We start from the raw sequence: 26,707 nt of genomic DNA on the forward strand, positions 1-26,707 counted from the left end.
ACATATCAAAGCTGGGCCTGGCTGTGGAACAGGTTACAGTATAGTGGGCTGAGAAATTGTGGCCAACAGTGTCTCCCTTTTTGCAGAGAACAGAAGGTGACAGTCCTAAAAGCATGCCCTTTGACTGTGACTGCTCTTCAACAGTGACTTCCTGTTTACTTAGAGCTCTAGAGGAAATGGAGGCAGGACAGGGTAAGGTCTCAACCCAAAGAGTCCATGATTGGGAGTGGGGACCTAGCAGGATTTTGCTCCAGTTTTAATTGTCAAAACCGTTCCCTATTCTATTCTGCATATTCACTTTTTTAGACAGTTTCTTACTATGTAGCTCTGACTGGCATGGAACTCACTGTGTAGACCAGAGATCTGCCTGCCTCTGCCTCCTGAGTGCTGGCATTACAGGTGTGTGCCACCACACCTGGAACCACCACTATAAATAGCATTTACAAAGTGACAGTGCTGAGTAGTCACAAGATGAAATCCAATGTCTCTAAGAGACCCATCCATGCAGCCCATCCCAGCAGGACCTTTCCTTTCCTCTCCAGCTTCTTCAAGGAACTTCTGCCTCTCACACCAGACACTTTTATGCTGGTTTTTAAAAGTTCTTCAAATGGACCGGGTTCTAGGACACCTGTGATTTCACTATTCAAAATGTCCCAGTGCCTCCGCTGCCAGCCGGGCCTCCACCATCTTATATGAGGTCTTAGCAGTAACTTCACTTCCCCTGACCTTCCGAGACCCCTAATCAGACTGAGTTCTACCGTATGCAGAAGCGAACAATGAAGGGGTACTTGGCAGAATGTATTGGCTAAGAATGCCCTAAAACTGACAAAAGGCTGTCCAGCCTCAGATTCCATCAGTTCTATATAACCCAAGTAAAATAATTACCCCTAACCATGCTGAACACAGCTGCTGTTTTAGTTGGCTTGGTGGATATAACTATTTCCAAATGCAATCACTTTGGGGGTAGGACTTCAACATATGGACTTTGGAAAGACAAAACAAAGTTTGTGTTGACTGCCACAAAGCAGGATGCTGAAGCAGGAATATCAGAAGTTCTAGGCCAGTCTGGGCTGAAGGGACCAGCTCCCCATTTCAGCAGCCATAACAGCCGAACACGTGCTTGCCTGACCTTGCCTTGGTCACTAGGAGGTCAGATACCTGTCTCGTGGCAAGGAACCAATCAGAAGTTAGCTGGTGGTGCTATGCTTTATGGCTCTGGGTGTGCTTTATGGACAAGTGCACAACAATGACTCACAGAGCACAGCAATCGCCCTGGGAGGGCCTATGGGCCATAACAACCAGTTGACCAGTCAACACAGGGCAAGCCTGGAGGCACACCAATCCTGAGCCTGTGCGTACCCTTAGACACTCCCCTTACGCTGCCCTATAAAATCTCTATGCAGTGGCTTCTCACCATCTTTCCTAGCCATCTGCCATGGTGGATGGATGAAAGGCCTGAGCTAACATGGGGTTAGCTTGTTAAACAACTACAATAAAGTCTTGTGCTGTTTGCATCAAGCTTTCACCTCTGCCCGATGATTTGGGTCGTTGCAGTCCTGGACCAAGATCCTGGGGGCCTGAGCCTCTGGGGGTTTTTCATGGGCTACATAGTGTGACTTGGTTAGAAAAAAAAAGTAAATCTTAAAAGCTACTGAGTTATGGAAAAAGACATCTCACCCTTAAGGACATCATATCATGAAAATACTCAGAACAGACACTAAACAAAAGAAATGATACCGGCCAGAAACCTTAGTGGAAGTAATTCCCAAATAGAATGTTCTAGAAAAGTATTGAAAAGATGAAGGCAAAAGCTATTTCCATATCAGTAGAATGGGAGGAAAGTCATGACTAGCTGTCCCAGAATAGAAGAAATGCTAACAGAGTCCTTCAGGCAGGAGGAAAAGGGCCCCGGTGAATGGGGGCGGTGCCCAGGGGCAACAGCAGTCATGAATCAATACATTGCAACAGGCACAGAGACAGGGACACCAGCACTCAGGACACAGGCAGGAAGGTCACTGCAAGATTTTTACGAGTCTGGGCTACATACAAGACCCTGTCACAAAAACAATAGAAAATAAACGAATAAACAAATCTAGTTTGAGAATACTAAACCCAGAACTGTTTAACCAAGGTGGAAACTAAAATAAATGACATCTAGAAAGGTAGAAGGTGAATGTAATGTAAATATTTTCTCTCTCTCTCTCTCTCTCTCTCTCTCTCTCTCTCTCTCTCTCTCTCTCTCTGTGTGTGTGTGTGTGTGTGTGTGTGTGTGTGTGTGTGTGTGTGTCCAAACACCACAGCATCATGTATATGAAGGTCAGAGAACAATTTTGAACAGTTGATAGACCCCAACTCAAGCCCAGCCTGATACCCACCAGCGTGTATTTAAAAACCACTCTGGGCACACACAGCTCTGGGACAAAGATCACATGAAATGGTCATGATGACCAGTCTCTGGAAATTGTTATTATTACTAGTTTCTATTATCTTCAACAACTGTCTGGTTTCTAAAAATTGTTATGGGCTACCATGCTCCAGAGCACCCAAGTTTTGAAAATAAGTATAAATTCCCAGAAAAACCACTAGCTGTCCCATGGCCTTGTAGGTGTAAAAACCAAAATAACATTCCAAACTCCTCGTGGGCAAAATTGTAAGTTGAGTTCCCCACCAATCAGAGAATGACTCATGTATGTTACAGCCAATCAATATGTTGTCATACTCCTGCCTAATGACCAAAAAGACATAAAAACTGCCTGTTTTGAAAACTTGGGGCCGTTCTCTTCCCAGGGAACGACGCCAATGCGTTGGAATAAAATCCTTTTGCTTTTGCATCGAACTTGGGTCCTGTGAGTGACTCTGTGGGGTGTGTCTCCCAAAGTTGGACTTCACTTTTGGGTCCAACACAGTCAATTGTGGTCTTTCACTTTATGGGATCAAACTTAAGTCTTCAGGCTTGGCAGTAAGCCCTTTACCTGCTAAGCCATCTGGACAACCCAGATAAATGGAACTTAAACATCCCAGGAACAACTACCTGACTCATAAAGTGGTAAAAGTATTCATTTGTATATTCATTTATATTATTCAAATTGAAAATTTTATTATCCAAGATAATACTGAAAAAGGAAAAATGTAGAGCTGGAACTATGCATGGCCGCATGCAGAAAGCCTTGAACCCGGAGCAGAAGGATGGCTATGGATTAAAAGCCAACTTAAATTGGCTTTTAAACTACATAGTGTGAGTTTGAAACCAGCCTGGGCTACAGAATAGACCCTACCTAACCACCCCCTGGAGGAAAAGAGAATGTGTAATTAATAAGTATAGGATGAAGCATATAAGCAGAGAAAAAAACCCACATATGTCCTGTGGAAGAAATACACCAATACCAAATAAAAATGCACAGAGGGCTGACTCACCCCTGCCATCTCAGCTGGGGGGAGGGGAGCTGATGCAAGAAGATGGAAAGTTCAGGGCCACTGAGGGCTACACAGCAAGGTTACGACCAGGCTGGACTAATAATCAACAGTCACTGACTACAAAAAAAAAAAATAAGGTAAAAATTCAACTGTAGTTACAAGTATATTCAATGTGAATAAAAGAGTAATGGACTGTATTTTTATTTTAAAATTTCTGTATGTGTGTGTGGGTGTTGGGGTGTGTGTGTGATGCAAATGTATGTGTGGGTGTTTGTGGAGGCCAGAAGTTAGTGATGGATGTCGTCTCAGTTGCTCTCCACCTTCGTTTTTGAGACCAGTCTTTCACTTTACCTGGAACTCAAAGATCCAATTGGATTGGCTGGCTAATAAGTGCTATGGATTCTCCTGTCTTCAGCTCCCTGGCGCCCCCTCCTGGGAGCTTGCTGCATATCACACGGACACTTCATGCCTGGACTGGAGGCGCCTTACAGACTTAACCATTTCTGCAACCTCAGGTTTGCATCATTTATTATTTTGGTGATTGTGGAGATTTTGACTGATTAGAGATGGGGTCCCCTGTAGCACATACTGGCCCCTAGGTCACTATGTGGGCAAGGATCATGACCTGGGTAATGGTGGTCCTCTTGCCTCTACCTCTTGAGTGCTAGCATTACAGGTGTGTACCATTCTGACCACTATGCCTGTTTGTATGTTGTGCTAGGGATCAAACCCAGGGCTTCAGGCATGCTAGACAAGCGCTTTATCAACAGAAATCTTCCTAGATTCAACTTGTAAAATCGAACGATGTAACTGTAGAAGAGATTCACTTTAAACACAGGTGCATAGATTTAAAGCAGGAAAAAGACATGGAGAGAGTGCTGGACCCCCATATTAGTATACAGGAAGTGAGAGTAAGGCAGGAAGTGCCACCATAGGTGAAGAGCACTCGATGCTCTACCAGAAAGATCTCACAGCTCTGTATGTGCTGTGCAGCTAGCTTGAAGATATAAAGGCAAACTAGAGCTGTAAGGAAGCTAGACAAGGTGGCAGAGATGGGTTAATTATTGCTTTAGGGATTGAACCTCAGCTTCTGGCATTAGTCTGTGTTCCAATGCCGGTTAATTGTACTCAGATACAAAATCCCCAAGACCGTGAACTGGAGAGTCTTGTTCAGCACGGACCTGTAGACTTTCACACCTTCCGAAACATATTGTAAATACGTGCTAACAAAAAGAGCATCCTGACAGGACTGTGAAACACCAAGTGTCATACAGACTTGCCTGGGCTGTGGTGAAGAGTAAGTAAAACACTGGTCTAGCATGGTGAGTGAGGACCAGCCACAGACTGGATGGCTTCTATAGCTCCCCAGAGAGGCTATTGGCCTGCCAGGCCTGCCCAGGATGAACCCAAATCTGCAGAAGGGCACAAGAGGGGCGGCAAGATAGCGGACATGAGGAAGTAGGTTGGATGGTTTGGAAATGAGATGTTTTTTATAGACATTTGCAACAGGCAGCTCCAATGATGCTGCTGGCTTCTGCACAAGGGGAAACTCTTTCCCTGAGAGAAACTCACCAATTTCCATCACACTGTCATCATCTAATGTCTCTACAAAGGCAAGAACTCGGAGACACGGAAGCTGCAGACACTGCTGGACAATCAGTTTGGCCACTTGCTGAATTCCATCTCCAGTGGGAAGGAGCAGTTCCTCGAGGTTCCTGAGAGAACCCAGAGCCTGTGCTGTGGGAGACACCACAAAGCCATCCTCAATGGTTGTCCCCTCATGAGCAGCTGATGACCTGGACATTCTGCAGTCTAGGAGGCCCCACCTAGCAGAGGCCCTCCTGGTCACTGTCCTCTCCAAGGCAGAGAGAAGGGGTCAGCACACAACTGCTCCCTGCTGCTCTCTGCACTGGTCCCTCCATCCTCCCCCAACCTGTCTCCTCACACAAGTCCATGTGTCTCTCCATTTCCACTTCCTTTCCCACAGCCAGCCTTCCTTTGGCCTCAGGCCACTCTACGGACTCCAGGAAGCCTCCACCCCATGCCCTGTTTTACCATCCCAACTCCTGCTATCACCCAGGGATTCCATGCTGAGGACCCACACTGGCACTAAAGCAAGCTCCACCACCGTGGGAGCTTTCCTTCCCAAGTTCGCTCTTGATTAATGGGACACTATGCATCCCATGATCACTAAGTCTACTGCTGAGGCCCCACAGGAACAACTTTGAAAGCTTTCTGGCATGGACCAATGTTCTAGATTTATCTTTGGCTCTCCATTTTGGTTCTTGAACGAACCGTGTTTTCACAGACTCTGATTCTTTTAGGAACGGATGTTTAGAAATCAGGTCCAGGACAAGGCTGGAGACATGGCTTAGAGGTTAAGAGCTCTGGCTGTCCTTCCAGAGGTCCTGAGTTCAATTAGCAGACATGGTGGCTCACAACCATCTATAATGACAACTGGTGCCCTCTTCTGGCCTGCAGGTGTACATGCAGACATAAATAAAATGAAAAAAAAAAAAAAAGAAAGAAAAAGAAAGAGAAAAAAGAAAAGAAATCAAGTCCAGGGATTTGGGCAGTTCACGCAGCCACTGTTTCTATAGCAACAAAGCAAGAATTGTAGCCAGCTGCTCTCCTGAGCCACCTATGAAATCTCAGGGACTTTCTTGTTCTTGTCATATCTACTTAAACTACTGACATAGTTATATTAGTATGCATGGGATAGAAGTTTCATTTAGTTGAGTTAAATGATTTATTTAGGACTTTTAAAAGTCAGTCTTACTCTATAGCTCAGGGTGGCCTGGAACTCCTAAATCCCCTGTCTCATCCTTCTAGTGCTGGGATTCCCAGGTTCTATGTGATCTTTCTCGAATGGGTTACTTAAAACATCTACCCACTGAAAGAAATTATCCTAGCTCTGTGTACAGAAAACAGAACTGTTTAAATTAGAAAATAAGTGAGCAATTGAGCACTGGTGTCTATTACTAGTAAAGTGCATTCTGGTCTCTCACGTGACTGTCCCAAGAGCTACTTGTGTATAGAATCCTAGATTTCTATATACATCTATGCATTTATGTATGCTTATGGAATAACAAACAAGTCTGCACCAATATTTCCAATTTGTGGTTCTTTCTGCCTGACATCTAAAAACAACTTGAATTGTATCTGTATGTATTTATTGTATGTGTATATGTTTGTTGACATATGTGTGGCATGGTATGAGTTTAGGGGGTTAGAGGCAGAGGACAGCTTGCAGAGGTGGGCTCTCTCTCCTTCCATGCCATGGGTCCCAGGGATCCAAATTAGGTTGTCAACCTTGGTGCTAGGCTTCTCACTTCCTGAGCCACCTCCCAAGCCTTTTTCTTGAAAAAATCTGTAAGTTTGACAGACCTCTGTGAGGAAAATCCTAAATATGTACTCATTTTTAAAAAGGAAAAAGAATTCACTTCATTAAGGCCTCATTCCAAGCTGGGTACAAGAATCCAAATACCTGCTTCCTTATGTCTAGGGCTAACCAGTTTCCTGTTTTATTCTTTTTTTTTCTTTTTTTTATTAAATTATTAATATTTTCACATGTACTTTCCCTCTCCCTCTCCCTCCCCCCACCCCCATTCCTTCTCCCCCACCTCCAATCTACCCCCCACCCCATCCACCCGCCACTCCCCAGGCAGGGTAGGGCCCCCAACCAGGGCTCCACCAAGTCCACCAAATCTTCCTGTGCTGGGCCTGTTTTATTCTTGTAATTTTCTTTTCCAGCAATGGGGAAACTTGATTCTTATTCTAGTCAGTGTGCATTTTACATAGTTAACCTGTGACATGTGACAGTGACCTGATGTTGTCTCTGATGCTTTACCCCACCCGACTACCAGCACCTCCAAAACCAAAGCAAACACACAGCAGCTGCCTCCACAGAAGGGAGGGGGCCTCTTCTTATGCACACTAAAGTCTGGGAAGCACTGTGAAGACAGAGCTCTGTATCTGATAGCAGCCTTATCTCCCTACTTTTTTTTTTTAGTCTGCTAATGTCTGCCAGGTAAGCACATTGCTTTTCTAAACTTTTTTTTAACTCAAAAAAAGTATATAAACTCTCTACACCTATCAATTTGTTCAATATAGTTATCACAGTTTAGTTTTCTTAAACTAAATAGAAGTTTTAATATTTATTCTGAAACCATTGAAACAAAAAGGACATAGCATATTTGGAGTGGTTGCCAGACAATGAAATTACACAGTGCTATCATGGCCAAATTCTCTTCTACAAAGCCAGTGAGTCTGACAACATTGCATTTAATGAGATCAAGTGTTGGGATGTGTGGGACCAACAGTGATGGCATCTGGGGTGACACTGAGCATCAATCACCATGATGTCCCCCTAAGGACCAGCACAGCTGGTACAGCTGACCCTCTGTATTGACACATTCCACCAACTACAGGTTCAATTTTAAAAATTGTGTCTGTGCCAAACGTGCACAGACATTTCCCCCTCATCATTATTCCCAGAACAACACAGTGTAACACTGGTTTATACAGCATTTACACTGCAGTAGGCATTGTAAACAATTGAGAAATGGTTTAAAGCATATGGAGGACATGTGGGGTTGTGGGCAAACACTGCACCATTTTATATCATAGAGTGGAGGATCTTCTAGTGTTTACATCAGCAGAGGTCCTGGACCCAGCTGCCATGGATGACCAGGGACAGCTTACTTTGCTGTAGGTTCACTGAAGGGGACAATGAGGAGAAGGGGGAAAATAAGGAATACATTAAGAAACACTGTTTTACAAACTTACCAAACTTTTCTGATGTTTCTTTATCTGGAAATTGTTGACGTTTGAGATTCAATATCTTCAGTGAAACAAAATTTGGCAAAATAGTGACTAGGAAAGGGAAAATAAATTTAGTTCAGACACATTTCCTGAGACACAGTGGAACATCATTGAAATGAGAGTCTCTCAAAGTGATGAAAGGTGATATAATATTCAGGTTGATTTACTACGACTAAGCAGAGAAAACAACTCTGAAATGGTTACATTGTAGACACAGGTGCATGTCATTGTTGTGAAAGACTCACTGAAGTCAGGTGCTGTCACAGTTTCTGTGACATCAGTTGCATTTTAGTTCTCGAGTATTTAATGACTTTGTGCATAGGAGTATCTGAAGTCGAAGTTGTACAATTCTTACCAAATGGCCTGGTTTCAAAGCATCGTCCAGAAAACTCCATCTCTCTGAGTTTCTTGCAGGAAGCAAGCACAGTCATGAGAGACTCACAATTCGAAAAGAAATTACATTTCAGGTGGAAAACATGAAGATTTGGAGAGTTCTGAATTAATTTAACTGGAAAAGAGGAAGGATTTTCACAAATTAGAGAAGGTTTCAAGTTTCTATCTGAACAGGTCTCTCAATCCATACTCTCCAGCCACACAGATTAAACAGGCAGTGATGTTGTGAGCCAGTGCTCAGGCCACGCTGGGCATGTGCTCAGCTTCTGCAACTAACAAGGGAGTAGCTGACCTGGGGAAAGTTCCTGACCCTCTCTGGATCAGTTTTCTCTTCTCCATATTTCATCTTCAGCATCAGTACCCTAATGTCTCTGAATACATCAAGAATTCTGTACAGAGTAACACAAAATATAGGAAAATTCTGAGGCACAACTTAAAATGTTTTTTAATTAAATAATTTGGTGTGTGTGTGGGGTGGGGCACATAACCCACACGTGGCAGTCAGAAGACAACTTTGGGGGAAATCTGTTCTATTCTTATGCCACAGGATCCCACAGACCCAAGGTGTTACTGGGCTTGTCAGGAAGTACCCATTGACCCATCTTGCTGAGCAGAAATTTTGTCTGTTTGTTTGGTTTTGTTTCTGTAGATCATGTTAGCCTGGAAATCACCACACAGGTAGGCTGGCTTTGAAGTTGTGATATTCCTGCAGCAGCCTCCCAAGTGATTATAAGCATGAGCAACCATGCCCCACTCTGGTCCCCTCTTTTCCATTTCTTTAGTCCTCAGTGTTCAGGGTTTTCCAAATTAAGGACCTAATGGTGCGCGAGTCATTTTGCTAAATGACATGTTCTAGAAAGATGGCTGCACAGCTGTTCATCAACAAGAGGCTTGGATGGAGAGAAATGGAGAAAAGGTCCAGGTTGCCCCCAGTCAGATTTCTTTCTCCCTCAGCAGATGGATCTGCAACAACAGCAAAGAAAAGGACTCCACAAACTGCCTTGGAGAGGAAGTGTGTTGGGAGTTTAATGCTCAGGCCGTGGGTTCAAACCTTCTCTTTGGAAGATACATTTTCTTAGCTGGATAAACCTGAGAAATCACTGACTCAATTTCCCCAGTTAAAAATCAGCAGTAACCACTGTGCCTTCTCTCACACAGTGGTATGAAGAGTGAGTTAGTATCTGTGAAGAGTTCAGAACAGTTCCAGTCATGTTAAGGACTCAGGGTTACAGATACATGTCTGCCCTCTTACGGTTCCTGCACCTTCCCATGGACACGGTTCACGCTGTCAGACCCACAGAAGTTTTAACTAATGATGATTTAATGATTCTAACATTGTTAGCTAAGTACTTTTCCAGCTGAACCATGACCTGGGAGATCCAAGCACCATCCTTACCCAGTTTGGAGAGGTCAGACTCTGTGGAAGTTTGGATGGATAACTTCTCCATGTGGTGGAGGTTTGGGAGGTCTCCAGGGATGACGGACAGCACATCTGGTGAACCATCTAGTCTCACAGACAGTTCTCTCAGGCTCGGGAACTTGTCCAAGTTAGGGAAGAGTTGATCTGGAAAGCAGCACACGGTTCCCATCACTCAAGAAGACCCATGTGGGAGTTTCAAGTGTGCTGTGACTTTTAGATCTTTCCATAAGGAAACTTCTCAGAGATGCTAACATCTGTTTAGGAAGAACATCCATGAAAGATCCTGCTGTCTGAATCATCTGCTTGTAGAGCACGGGGGAAGCGCTGTGCTGCTCTCTAGACTCACAAAATAAATAAGACATCCTGTTGGGAGCATAGCATGAAGGTGCTTGCTCCCACAGATCTGCAGAGAAACCAGGAATGTTAAGCATGCAGAACTGTCTTTCCAATTGGAAAGATGAAAAATCTGTTCTTCCAAACAGGAAGCTGGGAATTGGAAGTGATTAACTGCCTGGTGATCTGTGTTATCTGTTGGGCCAGGCCATATCAAGCTCCATATCAACCAAGACTGGAGGTGGCTAGTAATCTAAATGACCCAAAAGCCAGAGGTCCTCCCACAACCAGGGCCAGAGGTGGCTAATAGCCCAAATGACCACTAAGCTATGTGTATGACCGAGATCGGGCCAGACCCTTAGACCCTTAAGCTAGTACAGGTAGCCTATCTCCAGAACCCATCTTCTTGGAAGAGATAACATGTACCCCTAGTTGAGTTTCAAAGTAATTACACTTCCTTGAGCAATGGGCATTGTATTATACCATGAAACTTTTTTTTCCAAATTATACTGGGCTTTAAAACCCTGGCAATAAACCGCCTGTTATTAGACTCCCTGAAGTCTGATCCAGGTTGACTGGGTTTTCATTCTTGTTCTCTTCTCATGGTCAGTTTCCCTGTATGGCACCTGCAGGGATCCCTCAGCATCTCCCCAACCAACAGTGTGGAACAAATGGTCTTGCACAAGCAAAAGGACACATTTGGACTTTTGCTTCCAACTCATATAAGATAACTTAAAGTTAATTAATAACACATATAAAAACTACAACCAATGCCTGGGGCAGGTAGGAGAGCTAACAGGCTTTGTAGTCATAAAACTGGGAGACCCAACCGTAGTAGCACAGAAGTGGGTGAGCCAGCTCTGAAGTTGTAAACATGGGAGAACTGTCTCCATTTCTCATCTGGTAGACCAACCTTACAGCTTCCCAGCCCCAGACCCTGGGTTATAACTTGGGCTTCCCCCAAATACACCCCATCTATGAACTGCTGGAGCATGTGAAAGAACTGACCCGCAGACCCAAAGCTGCAGGATCTCCATGACTCAAGGCACTGGCAGGATACCCAGGAAGAGTCCTAATGAGGACACAGCATCGACAGTGTAGTAGAAACCAGAGGCGTTGAAACAGACTGCTTTGGAACAATCTTGTATTGCTCTCATTGTTAAGAAAAATCTGATTGGTTGATAGCTCAGCAGAATTTTCTGAGTGGAGTGAATGATGGGGAAAAGAGCAGAGTCAGAGGAGCTGCCAGCCAGGCATAGAGGGAGCAGGACCTGTACAAATGAGTTAACAAGCAATGAGACGCATGGCATCATGCAATTGAGTAAGATAGGTTAATTTAAGTTGTAAGAGCTAGTTAGTAACAAGCCTAAGCTATCAGCTGAGCATTTATAATTAATAATAAGTCTCTGAGTGGCTATTTGGGAGCAGCTGCCGAGACACAGAGAAACTCTGCCTACACTAGATCCATGACTCTGCAATGACCAAGTAAAGATATATGGACAAAGGGATCTACGGCATGACTCACTGTCACACTGCAGTTTCCACGATGAGATTTTTTAATTTTTTCCCTATTTTATTTTTCCTTTTCTCCCCCTTAAATGTTTTATTTGTGTATGGAGTTGCAGGGGTAGAGGACAGATGCAAAGGGACAGGGAAATGAATGGGATCAAGATACATGTTGTAAAAGACACACAGAATAAATTTTAAAAAATATATAACTCTTAGAAGAAAACAGGTAATTTAGGGTAAAAGAACCAGCCAAAGAAACACACCCTGGCTCTAAACACAGAGCTAGTGAATGAAACTCTTTAGCCTTGAAACCTGAATCAAAGAAAAACATCTTGTCTCTGAAATCAGAGCCCAAGAAATACACTTTGGCCCTAGAATCAGAGACAGTAAAAGAAATACACCCTGGACCTCAAACTAGAGCCAAAAAGCTTAAAAGGGCAGGTAAGAGAAACACAGTTTGGCTCTGAAACCAGAGCCAACTCTGCTCCTTGACCAACTTAACCAATCAATCCTTGAGCAGAAAACTAACCAATCCCTGAACAGAAAAATCTTCTCCCTGGAAAAAACTCTGCCCCTAAGAAGCTCTATATAAGTCCTGTGCCTGTTCAGTTGTTGGCTGCCCTTTTCCATCCTGGCTCAGGTAGGTACCCTCCTGAACTCCTTCCCAAATAAATCTCTTTCTTATATTTTTGGTTGTGAGCCTAGCCTTTAACGGCTGAGCCATCTCTCCAGCCCAGTAAATCTCTTTCTTAAAAGAGTTTTGGCTGAAGATCTTTTGCAAGCACAGAGCTTAAGAACCTTTGCTGAGACATTCCCTTGGGGGTGCGGAACAGAAAAACTAACAACTTGGAAAAGAACCTTTGCTGAGACATTCCCTTTGGTGGCTGCTGAGTAGAAAAAGTAACAACTTGTTGCTAGAGCCAGAGGAGATTGCTACATTTCTGCAAGGGTTTCCCTTTTAGCAGAGTGAAGCTGAAGTAACATCTTGGGACAGAGCTGAGAGGAAACAGGACTTCTACTAGGAAGTCCTGTTTACAGGGTGGGCAGAACAGAGCTCAGTTGTACTGACTTTCTCATATAGCAGGATTGCTATATCCTCCACTGCATCCCAGCTTCAGGTATAGCCTGACTTCCTGCCAAGTCAGGATACCTTTCTCTCCAGAGCTATGCCTTCACAGCTTCAGGTACAGCCTGACTGCTTAACAAGTCTTTCTCTCCAGAGCTATAACACTCACAGGTAATCATCACAACTTTGGATCCTTAAATATGCTATAAAAGACAGTAGCAAGAAAAAAGATAAATTAAACCTCATCAAAATTACTAATTGTTCATGCATCAGAGGACATTAAAGAGGTGAAATGACAATCTACAGAATGGGAGAAGACAGTTTTCAAACCACATGTCTGATAAGGGTTTTGACGTATTTATTTTTGTCATTCTAGGGATGGAAGGAACCCAGGACTTTGAACTCGGTGGACAAATGCTCTCCCAGTGAGATTCTTCCCTTGTAATATGAGAGTTTAATATTCACAATACACAAAGAACTCCTACAACAGAATAATTTTGTTTTGTTTGAAAAAGGGCCTTGCTCTATTGCCCAGGTTGGTCAAGAACTCACTATGTAGAGCTGGCCTCAGGCTCATGGCAGTCCTCCTACCTCAGCCTTCAGAGTGTCAATATCATAAGAATGACCCAAATATTTTTAGGAAAAATCTTTTAAATTACAAAGAATTTGAATAGACACCTCTAAAAATAGAATAAAAAAACACTATAAGCAGTTGAGAATATACTTGGTCTCACTCAGTCATAAGAGAGTGCTGACTTACTAGAATATGTTCATGATATAGCAAAGCAAAGGAAAAATAAGGCCAAGGAAGACATGGAGAAAATGGAGACTTGCACATGGCAGGTGGGAGGGTAAATGAGGTGTCTCCATAGAACACAGCTGGGAATTTCCTCAAAAGGTTAAACATGAAGAAGATGTGGTGGCTCACAGATGTAGCACCAGTGGCCTGGGGGGCTGAGAGAGGAAGGTTACCAAGTGTTTAAGGCCAGCCTGTGATACATAGTGAGTTCCAAAGATAGCCTAGACTATAGAGTGAGACCCGTCTGAAAACATTAAAATTGCCCATATGAAAAGGCAAGTCTACTCCTATACATATTCCCAAAACAACTGACAGCAGGGATCTGTAATGATAAATCTTTCCACCAAGCTGCAGAGACCCACCACCATGTGGGCACCCAAAATAACACACAGAGTCTTATAATAATTACAATGCTGCTGGCCAATGACTAGGATTTCTTATCTGCTATCTCTGTCTTAAGTATCAACCATAATTATTAATCTATATATTTTATAAAGACTTATCTGATCAAGGACGCTGGCGGCATGCGTCCTCTCTTGTCAGGCTCACTTGGTGGCTCCAGGGAAGAGAGGAGGAGGAAGAGAGTGATTTACTGTTTGTCCCTGCTTATATTCTGAGTCTGCCTGCTATGTCACTTCCTGCCTGGATCACAAGACTTCTCTTTACTACATTTCCCAGAATCCTCCTCATCTCCTAGTCCTGCCTAACTTGCTTTCCTATTGGCCAATAGTACTTTATTCAACAGCCAATAAGATAAACATACACAAAAGAACTTTCCCCATCAGGGATCAAACAGATACTTTTAACACAAATGATCATGACAGCATTCCTATAATACAAAAAAAATGGAAACAACCAGTGCTCATCAATGGATGTAAGGACAAGCAAAACAGAACGCACACAATGATACACACACAGATACATACATACACACACAATGATACATACATACATACATGCGTACATACAAATACACACACAATGATATATGCATACACACATAGTGATACACATGAACACAATGGAATATTACTGACTACAGAAGTCCTGACCCTCTTATCTTCCTGAGTGCTCACACTGCACACATGTATCACCATGCCCAGTTCATGCAGTGCCAGGGATTGAACACAGGGCTCTGTGCATTATGGGGAAACGCTCTACTGACTAAGTAACATGTCAGCCCTGCTTTGTCTCTATTTTACATGAGACAAGCAACATTTTTTTTTAGTTTGTGGGATGATATTTATTTTCTTTGTTTTGTTTTTTTATATTTATTTTCAAAGTCAAAAATATTTTTATTTTCTCTGAGACTAGATATTGGAGCATGCCTGTATCTGGCATTTAGGACATGGCAGCAGAATACAGTTCCAGGTAATGGGAAAGGATACAATGAGTTCAAAGCCAGCCTAGGTTATATGAGACCCTCTCATACACAAGAGGGGTGCATGGCACAGAGATATGGCTCCATGAGAAAGAGCACTTGTCCCAAGCCTGCCAACTTCATTTCAATCCCTAAAATCTATATGAAAGAAGAAAGAATGGCAATCCTGAGGCTGTCCCTTCAGCTCCATACACATGCTGTAGCATGGTTACCTGCTGATGCACACATTTGCAAACACACACGAACACACACACACACACACACACACACACACACACACACACCTTGCACCATTAAAAATGTAAGACACAAAGATATAGACAAGCAAAGCATTACTAATAGATAGCTAAAGACCAAAGTTTAGACTAGTTGTGATTATGAAAATTTAAAAACCAAGCATTATAGGGCTATCAAAACTCATAAGGACCTATAAACAAACTTAATGAAATTCAGGTGCAGTCTGTACTGAAAACTATCAAATATTGCTCAAAGGAAGACACAACTGAGAGCAGATGTTTTTACCTGGCTTGTTTCTGTCAACTTAAAACAGGCTAGGGTTATCTGGGAAGAGGAGCCTCAGGTTAGAAAATGACTCCACCAGGTTGCCTGTAAGCAAGTCTGCAAGGTATTATCTTGAATAAAGACTGTTGAGGGAGGGCCCAGCTCGGAGCAGACAGTACCCCTGGGCAGGTGTTCCAGAGCTGAATAAGAAGTCAGCTGTGTAAGCAACCATGGAAAGGAAACCAGTTAACAACACGCCTCCCTAGTCTCTTCTCCAGTTCCTGCCTCCAGGTTCCTGCCATGACATCCTTCAGTGATGGACTGTGTGACATGGAAGTTGTAAGATGAGAAAAAGAAACTTTCTGCCTCCAAGTTGCTTCTGATCAGAGTATTTCATTACAGCAATAGAAACCTAAGTAAGACTTTATCATTCCCAATTTTCAATTCATTTTCAGGAAAATCTAACCTCCTCCTCATTTGGGCAGTCAGAGTGCAGATGATTCTCCAGCATCATCTTACACACAGACCATCATTTACCGATAACAAGAGATTGAAACTCCCTTATTAACAACCTTGAGAGATGAAATACTGATGGCAACCCTAGTTTTTCTGAGTTACTTCAAACCCATCCTATGATTTGGGGCCTTTCACTGACTTATCCACTGCCACAGACAGTGAAAGTGTTTAGATCTCTTCTATCAGGACACATTTATGACCTTGTGCCTGAGAAGTTTCATTCATCTGAAACTGAGAATGAGAAAACACGGTGTCAACCAGAATGGCTGTGTGACACTCAGGGATACCTGGCAACTGGTTTGTCCCTGAGACCTCAAGAGACCTCAGGGCAGGCAGGGCAAGAAGCAGCTGCTGCTCCTCTGCACTGAGCCTCAGTCTGCACAGGGAGCACTTGGTGACAGAGGTCTTGTTCAGCTCCAGAGCAGGCCGGATGCTTTCAAGAAAGCCGCTGCTGTGCATCAAATGGAGTTCGATATCCTGCGATGCCGAGAAGACTTCCATGAGGACCCGGAGCAGTGCTTGGTCTGCTGGACCCATGTTGGTCACTCCAACTTCCAGCCTAGGGATCTTGTACTGCTTGGGTGACAGTTTCCAGTACCCAGCACTGATATTTGGTGGTGCCTGGTGTTTGATATCCACATAGTTCTTTATTATATCCTCTTTTTCAGCTAAATTTTTCTCACATTCATTAATGGATTGAAAGGCAGATGTATAGTCCTCATCTATAGTTGGTGGCTGGACCTTCTCAAAACATTTTTCCATGGATGAAAAATCTATTCTCTGTACACTGTTATTTCCACTTATGGAGACCTCAATACTCTTCAATAATAGAAGGCTTTCTGGATGGTCCCCAAAGTACTGTAAATTCAATACATTCAGAGCCAGTGTTCTTCCTCGAAGGAACTGCAAGATAAATGGAGAACACACAGAAACTGCATTGCTTTCATAAGCAAACTTTAGAGCAATATTCAATAAATTTTCTGAAATAAATAAAGAGAATGCTTCAGGAGAAAGCTGCCACAACCCCCTAATAAGGTGCATCCTCTGGGAAGTTTCTGGATGGATCTTCCCATAATCCTCATTTTCAGACATGTTCTCCAGAGACTCTTTATCACTCACCAACTGAAGCAAGTGAGAAACAATTTTTGGCCCTGCCTTTGATGAAGGGTGGCTGGAGACATACTTCAAAAAATTGTTGTAGACACTCAGAGCCTTCAAGGGTGAGTTAACTTGTCTCAAATATTCAAAACCCAGATCTTGGTCTTCCTCTCTTTCTGAACCCAGGAGTTCAGTCAGCCTCATGGCAGCAAGAAATTCTTGAAACAAAGGACTTAAGAAGCGATAGACTGGTCTCAGTCTCTGGGCAGTGAATTTGCTCATCAAGCAGGTGGTCAGATCTTCATCTTCATCAACTCCTGCTTCTGTGAGGTCCTCACTACTGAACTCAAAGCAAGATGAGAAAAGCCCTCTCAAGGCCAGCTGGCCACATGAGGACATGGTGGCCTTGAGAGGCCCAGGTGTAGCCTCGTGCTTTAAGAACAGGTATTTCATATAGGACTTGAAAACTGCCACATCATGAAAGGACTGGTCAGAAGGATTTTGAAACCAGTCAGTACAGACTGCTGCCACAAGGAGGGGGGTTTTGTGAATTCCCTGTAAATCTTCATTCTTTCCAAAGTAATTTATAAACCTTCGCACACAGATTATATCGTGTGAGAATACCTTCCGTAATACAGAGATAGTATTGTAGAAGGGAAACTCTTTGATCTCTAGAATTGTATCTAGGTATGGGCGGATGGCCCTGGCCCTGTTGGTATGGACAGCGATCAGTAAGCAGGTCTGTGACAAGTAGTTTTTTGTAATCAGTGTTTCTATGGCTTGGGGCAGTGAGTCCATCCCACTGTAGTCATCCAACAGGAAGAGCACCTGGTGCTTTAAGTGCTGGATGCTGCTGCTCAGGCACACTTCACTAATGCTTCCTCCTGCCTCGAGGAGCTGGGCACTGATGATGCTGGCCAGACCCTGGTCTGGTCTGCTGGAACTAAGGGAGATGTAGAAGACCAGCTGGAACCTGTTCAGCACGGGACAGCATCCTGATGCCCAGAGAAAGGCTGTTTTCTTCAGGAAGGTTGTCTTCCCACTGCCAGTTTCCCCCTCCACACACATGACAGAGTTGAGATTGGTGAAGACCTCAGGAAGCGTCAAGGCCTCTTGCACTGGCCTGCTGATGTGCTTTGAGATGATGGACAGGTCACAACCAAGCAAGTGGTCAGTGCCTAGGCTGGAACACACTTCTGGCAAATTCATGTGGCGGAAAGTGGCTTTGGTGTAGGCTGCTCTCAGCTGCTCACTCAGACTCTTTGCCTCTTGAAGCCACTGGGCTTCACTCTGAGCCAGGTCTGTGGAGAGGACACAGGCACCGCTGGATGGACATTCACATCCCTGGGCTTCACTTGGAGCAACATCTGTGGGGAGAAGAAGGGAGACCCAGCAGGAAATGCAGCAAACCTCTCAATCCCAAGGCTGTGGTGTCTGTTACATTGTTCTGCCTGTCTGCTATGGATAGGTTAGGACCTTCCTCCAATGTCCATGTTATCCTTTGAGATCCTCTCAGACCTTTTCATAGAATCGGAGTGTGGGATCATGTGTCCAAGTCTCCCATTTGATCTGGAACTTAGAAATAATGTGTGCTTCCTAAGAGTACTCTGGCACCCTAATTTCCCATTTAAGATCTCAGGAAACCAGCTGGCTGCATCATGCCGTTAACACTGGCTGGTTGGACCTGACACAGGACTGCTGTCATTAGTCCTGCCTTCATTCTCAAGATGTCACAGGAATGCTGACACTGTCATCTACAGAACCCTCTATAGCAGTGCTCTCCCTTCTAGGAGCTCCTTGGACAACTATAAATACACTTGCCTTTCAAACACATAATCCCATGTTGCTTTCAAATTCTTACCAGCTACAGTAGAGAGAACTGTCACTGGATCCTCATGATTGCTTCCACCTGTGGTGTCCTTTGAAAGAGAAACCATTTATTAAATAAAAACTGGGTCTTAAATCAAGATTGGATATTATATTATCGCTGATAATATAATCAATAATATTGTTAATCAAATTGACAATATAATCAACCAAAACCCAACATCTTCTAAGTACAGCCTACACTCAGCACTTATTGAAGGAAGGAGTGCTCTAGATATAAAGAATAAATCTCACACATCTGCAAGAGTGTGCTCCTAGATGGTACAATGTGGTACATACATCCTCTCTATAGAGAATTTTGTGTAGTATAGGCTGGTCTGGAACACTCTATGTAGTCAAGGGAAGCACTGAACTTCTCTTCCTCCTTCCTCAATTTCCCAAACCTGGCACTATAGTCATAGTGCCTCCACATGCCCAAGGCTTCATTGTCACTTTTTTCTCTTCTGGGACTCCAAGCATGCCTTGTCACGCTCAGTTATTGAAGATAAGCATTGAAGATCTCTCTCTCTCTCTCTCTCTCTCTCTCTCTCTCTCTCTCTCTCTCTCTCTCACCCTCTCTCTCTCTCTCTCTCTCTCTCTCTCGTGTGTGTGTGTGTGTGTGTGTGTGTGTGTGTGTGTGTGTGTGTGTGTGTCCATTGTGGGACCATCTAGCACTACATTCCCCACATTTATAAAATTTGAAAATTTCCAAATATAAGAGTTTTATCATGTGAACCGGAAATTGCTCTGCTGTTTTATTTTCCTTTACTATTCTTCCATTATTATATGAATGTTTGTTTTGGCTTTTTTTTGGTTTGTTTTTTGAGGTGGTATCTTATATTATCATCTAGGCTAATGTTGAATTCCTGATAATTCTCCTGCTTCAGATTCCAGAGTGCTGTTTTCCAAACATGAGCCGACATGGCCAGCTTTGCTCTCTCCCTGTGGGATGAGAAGCAGTAGACCGGTTACTACAATGTGAGGTGGTTTGTGTCAGCATGAACTGATAGTAAGACTGTATCAGAGAAACACGTAGGGATCAATCGGTCGTCCTACTTCATGATTTTGCTGGGCATTTGCTTTTGCTAAAGAAACATGCCTGGAGGCTGGGGATACAGCTCAGACATAAATTCCTTGCTTAGCATGCATAAGACCTTGGGTTTGATCTCCTGAATTGCAGTAAAGAACAAAAATCAAATGGGAATGACAGCATACTCCTGTGATCCTAGCATTTGGAAGGTTGAGGCAGGAGGATCACAAATTCCTAGCCAGTCTGGGATTTGAACATAGCAAGTTCAAAGTCAGCCTAGGCTACACAATGAGAACTTGTCCCAAACATAATTCTAACCAAACAAATAAAACTTGCCTTGTGCATCCCAAAAGAAACAAGAAGACAAGCCTACTATTCTCTGAAGATCACAGACAGGTCCAGTTAGTCTGAATGTTTATCAGGAGTAAGGCAAAAAGAATTTCAACAACAGATGTCTCATAGGAGGAGGAGTTGACTGTACATTTCATGAAGCTAACAAGTGTGTGTCCCCTGTCCACTGTCAAGTTCCTATCTATACCTATCTCTTGCTAGTGATTACTAGATACTTGTAGAATTTAATTGTGATACATTTACAATTGGCAATCGATGAACAAAACAGTGTTCAATCACAGGGCTATGCACTGACCAGCAGGGAAGGCGGGGTGTCCATTACCATGGTTTCTGGAAGCGCACAGTGGCTTTGAAGGGCTGGAGTTACTTCTGCAGAGGACTTCAGGGTTTGAAGAAAGACACAGCTAAGCAGAGGAGATAAAAGTTATAAAATAGTTCCATGCAATTAAGTGCTTGCATTGGGTTTTTAAGAAACATGAAGATTTGGGGCCAAGAATGAAGTAGAAAGCTAACATTCAGTGACCCTGTCATTGTTGTGTCATATGACACTCAGACTGTGGTTTTCAATAACATAATGAAAGTGGTTTGTAAAGTAATGGTACAGATATCCAGGGAATGTGTTGGAATGAGTACATAGTTACTGCCTGTCCATGAAACCAGCTAAAATGAGCTTAAAGAATAATAATAATAATAATAACAATAATAATAATAAAAACCAGTAACCCAGCACTGTGGGAGTAGAGGCAAGAGGATCACTGGGGCTTGCTGGATGTTAGCTTAGCTCAGGTTCATGATTTTGAGATGCTGTCTTCTCAAGGGAATAAGATGTGGACTTAAGGGAGAAGATGCTCTCTGAGGAGCTGGGGGGTGGCACACGCCTTTAATCCCAGCACTCTGGAGGCAGAGACAAGCAGGACTGTGAGTCCAAGGCCAGCCTGGTCTACAGAGTGAGTTCCAGAACAGCCAGGTTTACACAGAGTACCCTGTCTCAAAAAAAAAAAATCTGTGTGTGTGTGTGTGGGTGTTCCATGTCTCCCTTTGGCCTGTATGTAGTACATACAATGCACATAATTGCACATACTCACAAACACATTAACAGGTTTAACCAAGGAAAAAATAAATAAAATGTTTAAAGAATAAACAATGAGAAAACTCTATAGATTCATAAAAAGGACAACAAATGGCAGAAAATTATCTAAACAAAATGTACATAAATTTAGAATTTAGTTAACAATAATTTATAACCCTATCATCTATTGTCAGTCAAGCTGTCAAAAACAAACTCACAAGATCTAAGTGTACCAACTACATGAAATACATGTTAAGTATGAAAACATAGATACTACATAATTAAGTTTATTTCCTCTCCAGGGCTTGGAGATAGTGCAATGTTTGCTGGAGAAACATGAGGACAAATGCCCAGCAGCTATGTAAGAAGCTAGGCAGTATGGAGAATGTTTTAATCTTAGTGTTGGCAATGGAAGGACAGAAAGACTCAGGTCTTTCTGATTGGCTAACTTCAGATTTAGTGAAAGACCCTTTCTCACCAAATAAGCTGGACAGAATTAGATGCCTAGGACCCATTGCTGAGTACACAGTAGACTTTGCTTTCAGGATAGAGGGACATCAAGCTGGAAGTTATTTAAAGTTTCCTCCCTTCATAGTACCAGAAGAGGCTTGACAGTCTGCTGGGGGAGAAAGGCCACCCATGGTAATACCTGTTGGCAAACTCTGCATGCTACAATATCATCATGCCAGCCAAGATGTGTCCCATGGTGAATAGTGGCATGAAGGTTTGGGGAGGGGGGTAACTAAAGCGTTTGGTTTGCTTCACAGGAGAGTCCATGCTGGCACTCTCAACCTGGCCAACCCGGGTGTGGTGGTACACACTTGTGATCTCAGCACTTGGGTGGCATAGAAAGGCAGATCTCTGAGAGTTAGAGGCCAGACTGATCTACATAGCAAGTTCAGGCCAGCTAGGGCTACCTAGTGAGATCTTATCTCAAAAAAGATAAAATAAAGAAAACAAAAACCTAAACTAAACCTGGTCAAAAGCACATGGTCCAGGAAGTCATTAAAGTCTTAGTAGGGAAGGGGTGGGGTGGGGTCTTGCTAAATGGACATGCTATCAAATTACCTTCTAAATGTTTATGTTCATATGTATAGATTGGTACAGCCTTAAGCTTTGGCTAGATAGGCTTTTCTCTGCAGTGCTCACATTAATTGATTATTGAGTGTTCATCTCTAAATGAGACATCTATGTCAACCTTACACTAAGGCTCTGGGAACATCTGGGAAGGGGGGATGGAGCCCTGTGAAACCATGTCTGCTGAACATTATTGGCCATTGCACTCACTGAGCTGCGGTTATCTGCTCAAGACCCAACAAGATCGAGACCCTTTCAGCCCAGACCTAGGAGCGTGACTGGAACCTGGGCGTCTTTTCTTCTCTTACTCAGTTTGGTGATTCATTTGCACAGCTGAGGTTCATTCTGTGTCGTTCCCTACTTCTGTTAGCACTGATCAAAGTGACAGAGCTTTCTAAACCATTGTATAGAATCCTTTTCTTTTCTAAAAAAGCACCTTATTCTTTGGGAATTATAGAAATGTGTACAATATATCTCCCGCAGAAGACCCAGGTTTGGTTCCCAAAACCCATATCAGATGGCTCACAACGTTCTGTATGTCTGGTTCTAGGGGATCCAATGCCCTCTTCTGATCTCTGTGGGCACCAGGCATGCAAGTAGTACACAGATATATCTGCAGGCATGACACCCATGCACATAAAATCAAATATTAAAAAAAGTAAAAGAAAAAGGGAAAAGGGAAATTGCCGTGAGGCATCTTCTAACTTCAAAATAGATGGAAATATTCCATTCATTCATTTAGTTAAGTTGAGGACAGGTCTCGCTACACAGCCCTGGGCTGGTCCCAAGCATATGATTTTGGAAGGAAGGGGTCTAAGGGGAGCTAGAGGGAGATAAGAAAGATGAATGGGAGGATGGTGGTGAACATCACTGTAATATACTATATATATGTGTGTGTGTGTGTAAAGGTCATAATGTGTATATATATGACAATGTCATGTCATTATATATAATTAATGTACGCTAATAAAATAAAAATATTTTTAAGAATTTGGGATATTGGTACTATTCTACCTCAAGACCAAATAATTATTTAAAACTTTACATTTAGAGCTGGGCATTGGTGGCGCACGCCTTTAATCTAAGCACTCGGGAGGCAGAGGCAGGCGGATCTCTGTGAGTTCCAGGCCAGCCTGGTCTCCAGAGCGAGTGGCAGAATAGGCTCCAAGGTTACACAGAGAAACCCTTTCTTGAAAACCACCCCCCCCAAAAAAAAACAACTTTACATTTAAGTCAGGTAGATGGTGGTGCACATCTTTAACCCCAGAGCTTGGGAGGCAGAGGCAGGTGGATCTCTGAGCATTTGAGGCCAACCTGGTCTACAGAGTGAGTTCCAGGACAGCCCAGGCTACACAGAGAAACCCTGTCTCAAAAAAAAAAAAAAAACCCAAACCAAAAACCAAAACAACAACAAAAACTTTATATTTAAAAAGTAATTAGACTTGGAGAGCACATCGACCCCAGATGCTGTTGGGGAGGCCAGTACAAGACTGATCCAGACCCCAGAACATGGATGCCAATACGGAGGCCTCTGCACTCCAGGGAGCCTCTGGTGGTGGGTTAGTATTTTTCCCTGGTGCAAGAAGGGACTTTGAGAGCCCATCCCACGTGAAGGGTTACACTCTGGCCCTGGACACATGGGGAAGGGCCCAGGACCAGCACAGGAAGATTTGGTGGACTTTGCAGAGCCCCCATTGAGGGCCCTACCCTGCCTGGGGAGTGGTGGGTGGATGGGGTGGGGGGTAGGCTGGGGGTGGGGGAGGAGGGATGGGGGTGAGGGGAGGGAGAGGGAGAAGGGACTTACATGTGAAACAAGCTTGTTCCCTAACTAGAACTAATAAATAAATTTAAAAAAAAGTAATTAGACTTAACAATTTTCTAATGCCAAAACGATTTGGTGCAATTTTAGGTGTGCACTGAATATACACAGAACATAACTGTGGAACCGAACAAAGACCACAGAGACACCAACACTGTTGCAGATTTTCATGCTTTCAAAGGGATATCATGGCAAAAGACTGTTATTTCTCAATTACAAGTGCTGGATTTTAAAAATAGATTCATTTTAGATAATTCACGTTAAAGCATTTAATATAAAACAAAGCTATGTTTTCCTTCCTTCAGCTTTCTGAGAGTTAGGATTCCATGTGTCCACCAGTGTACCCAGAAATACTCACTTTTCAATTTGTATTTATTGATATTTATCTCTGAAAATTCTAATTGCTAAGTAAAAACAACAAATTTCATTTTGCAATTCAGAATTTCTAGAGTTTTTTATGTGTAGAAAAGAAATAAAAATAAACTTGAAGATTGACAGAAAAGGGGGATAGAGTAGCTCAATAGTAAAGGGATTGCCTAGCTTGCCCAAATCATTGGTTCCATCCCCAACTCTGGAAAAAGAAAACCACTTAGAAAATCTCAGACAAGAAGGAAGGGGACAGGGAAACCAGCTTGCAATCAAAAGACTCAGAAAGGCATGGAATTGTCAGACATGGTAGTATCTCTCTGTAGTACCAGCACTTGAGAGGCTGAGGCAGGAGGATCATGAGTTCAAGTCCCACTGCGCTAGATAGCATTTCTACAGTAGTCTGGGCTATAGAGAGAGATCTTGCCTTTAAATATGTGTATATGGACACAACCCAAACCAAGATCTAACTATGATTAGAAAAAAGTTAGACAGGGAGGGCATCATGGGAGGAAGGAGATGAAGATACAAGGATGTTTCATTCACAATGGGAACCAAAGGAGTATCCAGAGACTATCCACAGGTAAAACATGGACATGAGGGAATAACTGTTGGAGTACCTTCAAAGTCAAGAGAATTCATCTTGCTTACTTGGGAAAAAACTTAGCGTGATCTTCTAAGGGGTCGTCACCTTCCTCCCATTTCCACATACATCCTCCACAGGAAAAACACCGGACAGTGTCACTTTTGCCTAGAATAAGGGAATATGGTCAGTTCAACAGCACATACACCTGTCAACTCACAAGCAGACAATAACTCCAGATTTCACCAGTGAAATCCTACTTGCATCTGCAATTGGATTGTGTGGCAAAGTCAGGCACAGGTCACCAGGGGGCAACAGTTCACACAGGACTCTTGGTCCTTCAATAGGGTGATTGACAACAGTCATCGAATGTTCCTGTGCACCGTGTGCCTTGAACACTCTCTCCCAAACCCATCATCCTGAAAGATTTGTCATCAGAATCTGGAACAGAAGCTCCAGGAGAGCAGAGATTTCTGTCTGATTTGGACACTAGTGGCTTTCACAGACACAGATGATCAACAAGCGTTTGCTTAATGAATAAATCAGAAAGAATATACTTGTAGCTGGGGGTGAGACAGAAGAACAAATTTAGGAGCCTCTATGCAATCTAGATTATGAAGAATCACTTGTCTCTCCTCACATTATTGCCATCTGTTTCACTAGAAATGGGAGCATGTTATCTGTGAGACTTGAGGAAGGCTGGTAAGAGGAGACAAAGGGTAAGATCATTTGTGCCAGTGGGATATGTCTGTTAGACGAGGTGACTGCAGCATCCACAAGTTCAGAGGCTGAGCTATGGAAAACTGAAGGTCTTATGGACTCCCAAAGAGATCAATGACAAATGAAGTATAGAGAAGCAAGAGCAGGATTAGACATGTGGTAGACACAAAATGCTCACTGAGGGGCTAGAGAGACGCTCAGCATTAAAGGCATCTGTTGTTCTCACAAAGGAGTCTGGTTTGGTTCCAGAAGCCTCATGATGACTCACAGCTATTTATAACTCCAGTTCCAGAGGATCCAACACCCTGTCTGGCCTCTGAGGACACCACACAGACATATGGCACACACACACACACACACACACACACACACACACACACATGCACACACACACACACACATGCACACACACACGCACATGCACACACACACACGCACATGCACACACACACGCACATGCAGGCAAACACTCATAAATATAAAGAAAATACAAAGCTAAACCAGGCTGTGGTGGTGGTGCAACCTTTAATCCCAGCACTCAGGAGGCAGAGGCAGTCGGATCTCTGAGTTTG

At 43.3% G+C, this 26,707-nt stretch overlaps 1 protein-coding gene and 1 long non-coding RNA gene across 5 annotated transcripts in view; one reads left to right on the forward strand and one right to left on the reverse strand.

Moving 5' to 3' along the window:
- LOC100758657 (baculoviral IAP repeat-containing protein 1b) overlaps positions 1-26,707 on the reverse strand; it is a 106,155-nt gene that overhangs the window by 1,897 nt on the left and 77,551 nt on the right. Inside the window, exons 7-14 of one of the 4 annotated variants that reach the window (XM_027401630.2) lie at positions 25,484-25,583; positions 20,797-20,905; positions 19,116-19,173; positions 16,444-18,621; positions 10,028-10,195; positions 8,594-8,746; positions 8,203-8,289; positions 4,987-5,151 (exon numbers count right to left, since the gene is read on the reverse strand). In XM_027401630.2, the coding sequence (XP_027257431.1) occupies positions 4,987-5,151; positions 8,203-8,289; positions 8,594-8,746; positions 10,028-10,195; positions 16,444-18,621; positions 19,116-19,173; positions 20,797-20,905; positions 25,484-25,583 (3,018 nt within the window). Of the gene's footprint in view, positions 1-4,986; positions 5,152-8,202; positions 8,290-8,593; positions 8,747-10,027; positions 10,196-16,443; positions 18,622-19,115; positions 19,174-20,796; positions 20,906-25,483; positions 25,584-26,707 lie in introns of those variants that run through there. The other 3 variants (XM_027401631.2, XM_035440525.1, XM_035440522.1) reach the window with 3 other exon arrangements.
- On the forward strand, positions 3,452-5,162 carry LOC113834154. Its single transcript, XR_003482524.2, has 3 exons — positions 3,452-3,551; positions 3,753-3,929; positions 5,028-5,162. It is a non-coding gene; the product is annotated as an uncharacterized LOC113834154 (long non-coding RNA).

Source organism: Cricetulus griseus, chromosome 2 (genome assembly GCF_003668045.3).
Source record: "Cricetulus griseus strain 17A/GY chromosome 2, alternate assembly CriGri-PICRH-1.0, whole genome shotgun sequence".
Taxonomy (NCBI): domain Eukaryota; kingdom Metazoa; phylum Chordata; class Mammalia; order Rodentia; family Cricetidae; genus Cricetulus; species Cricetulus griseus.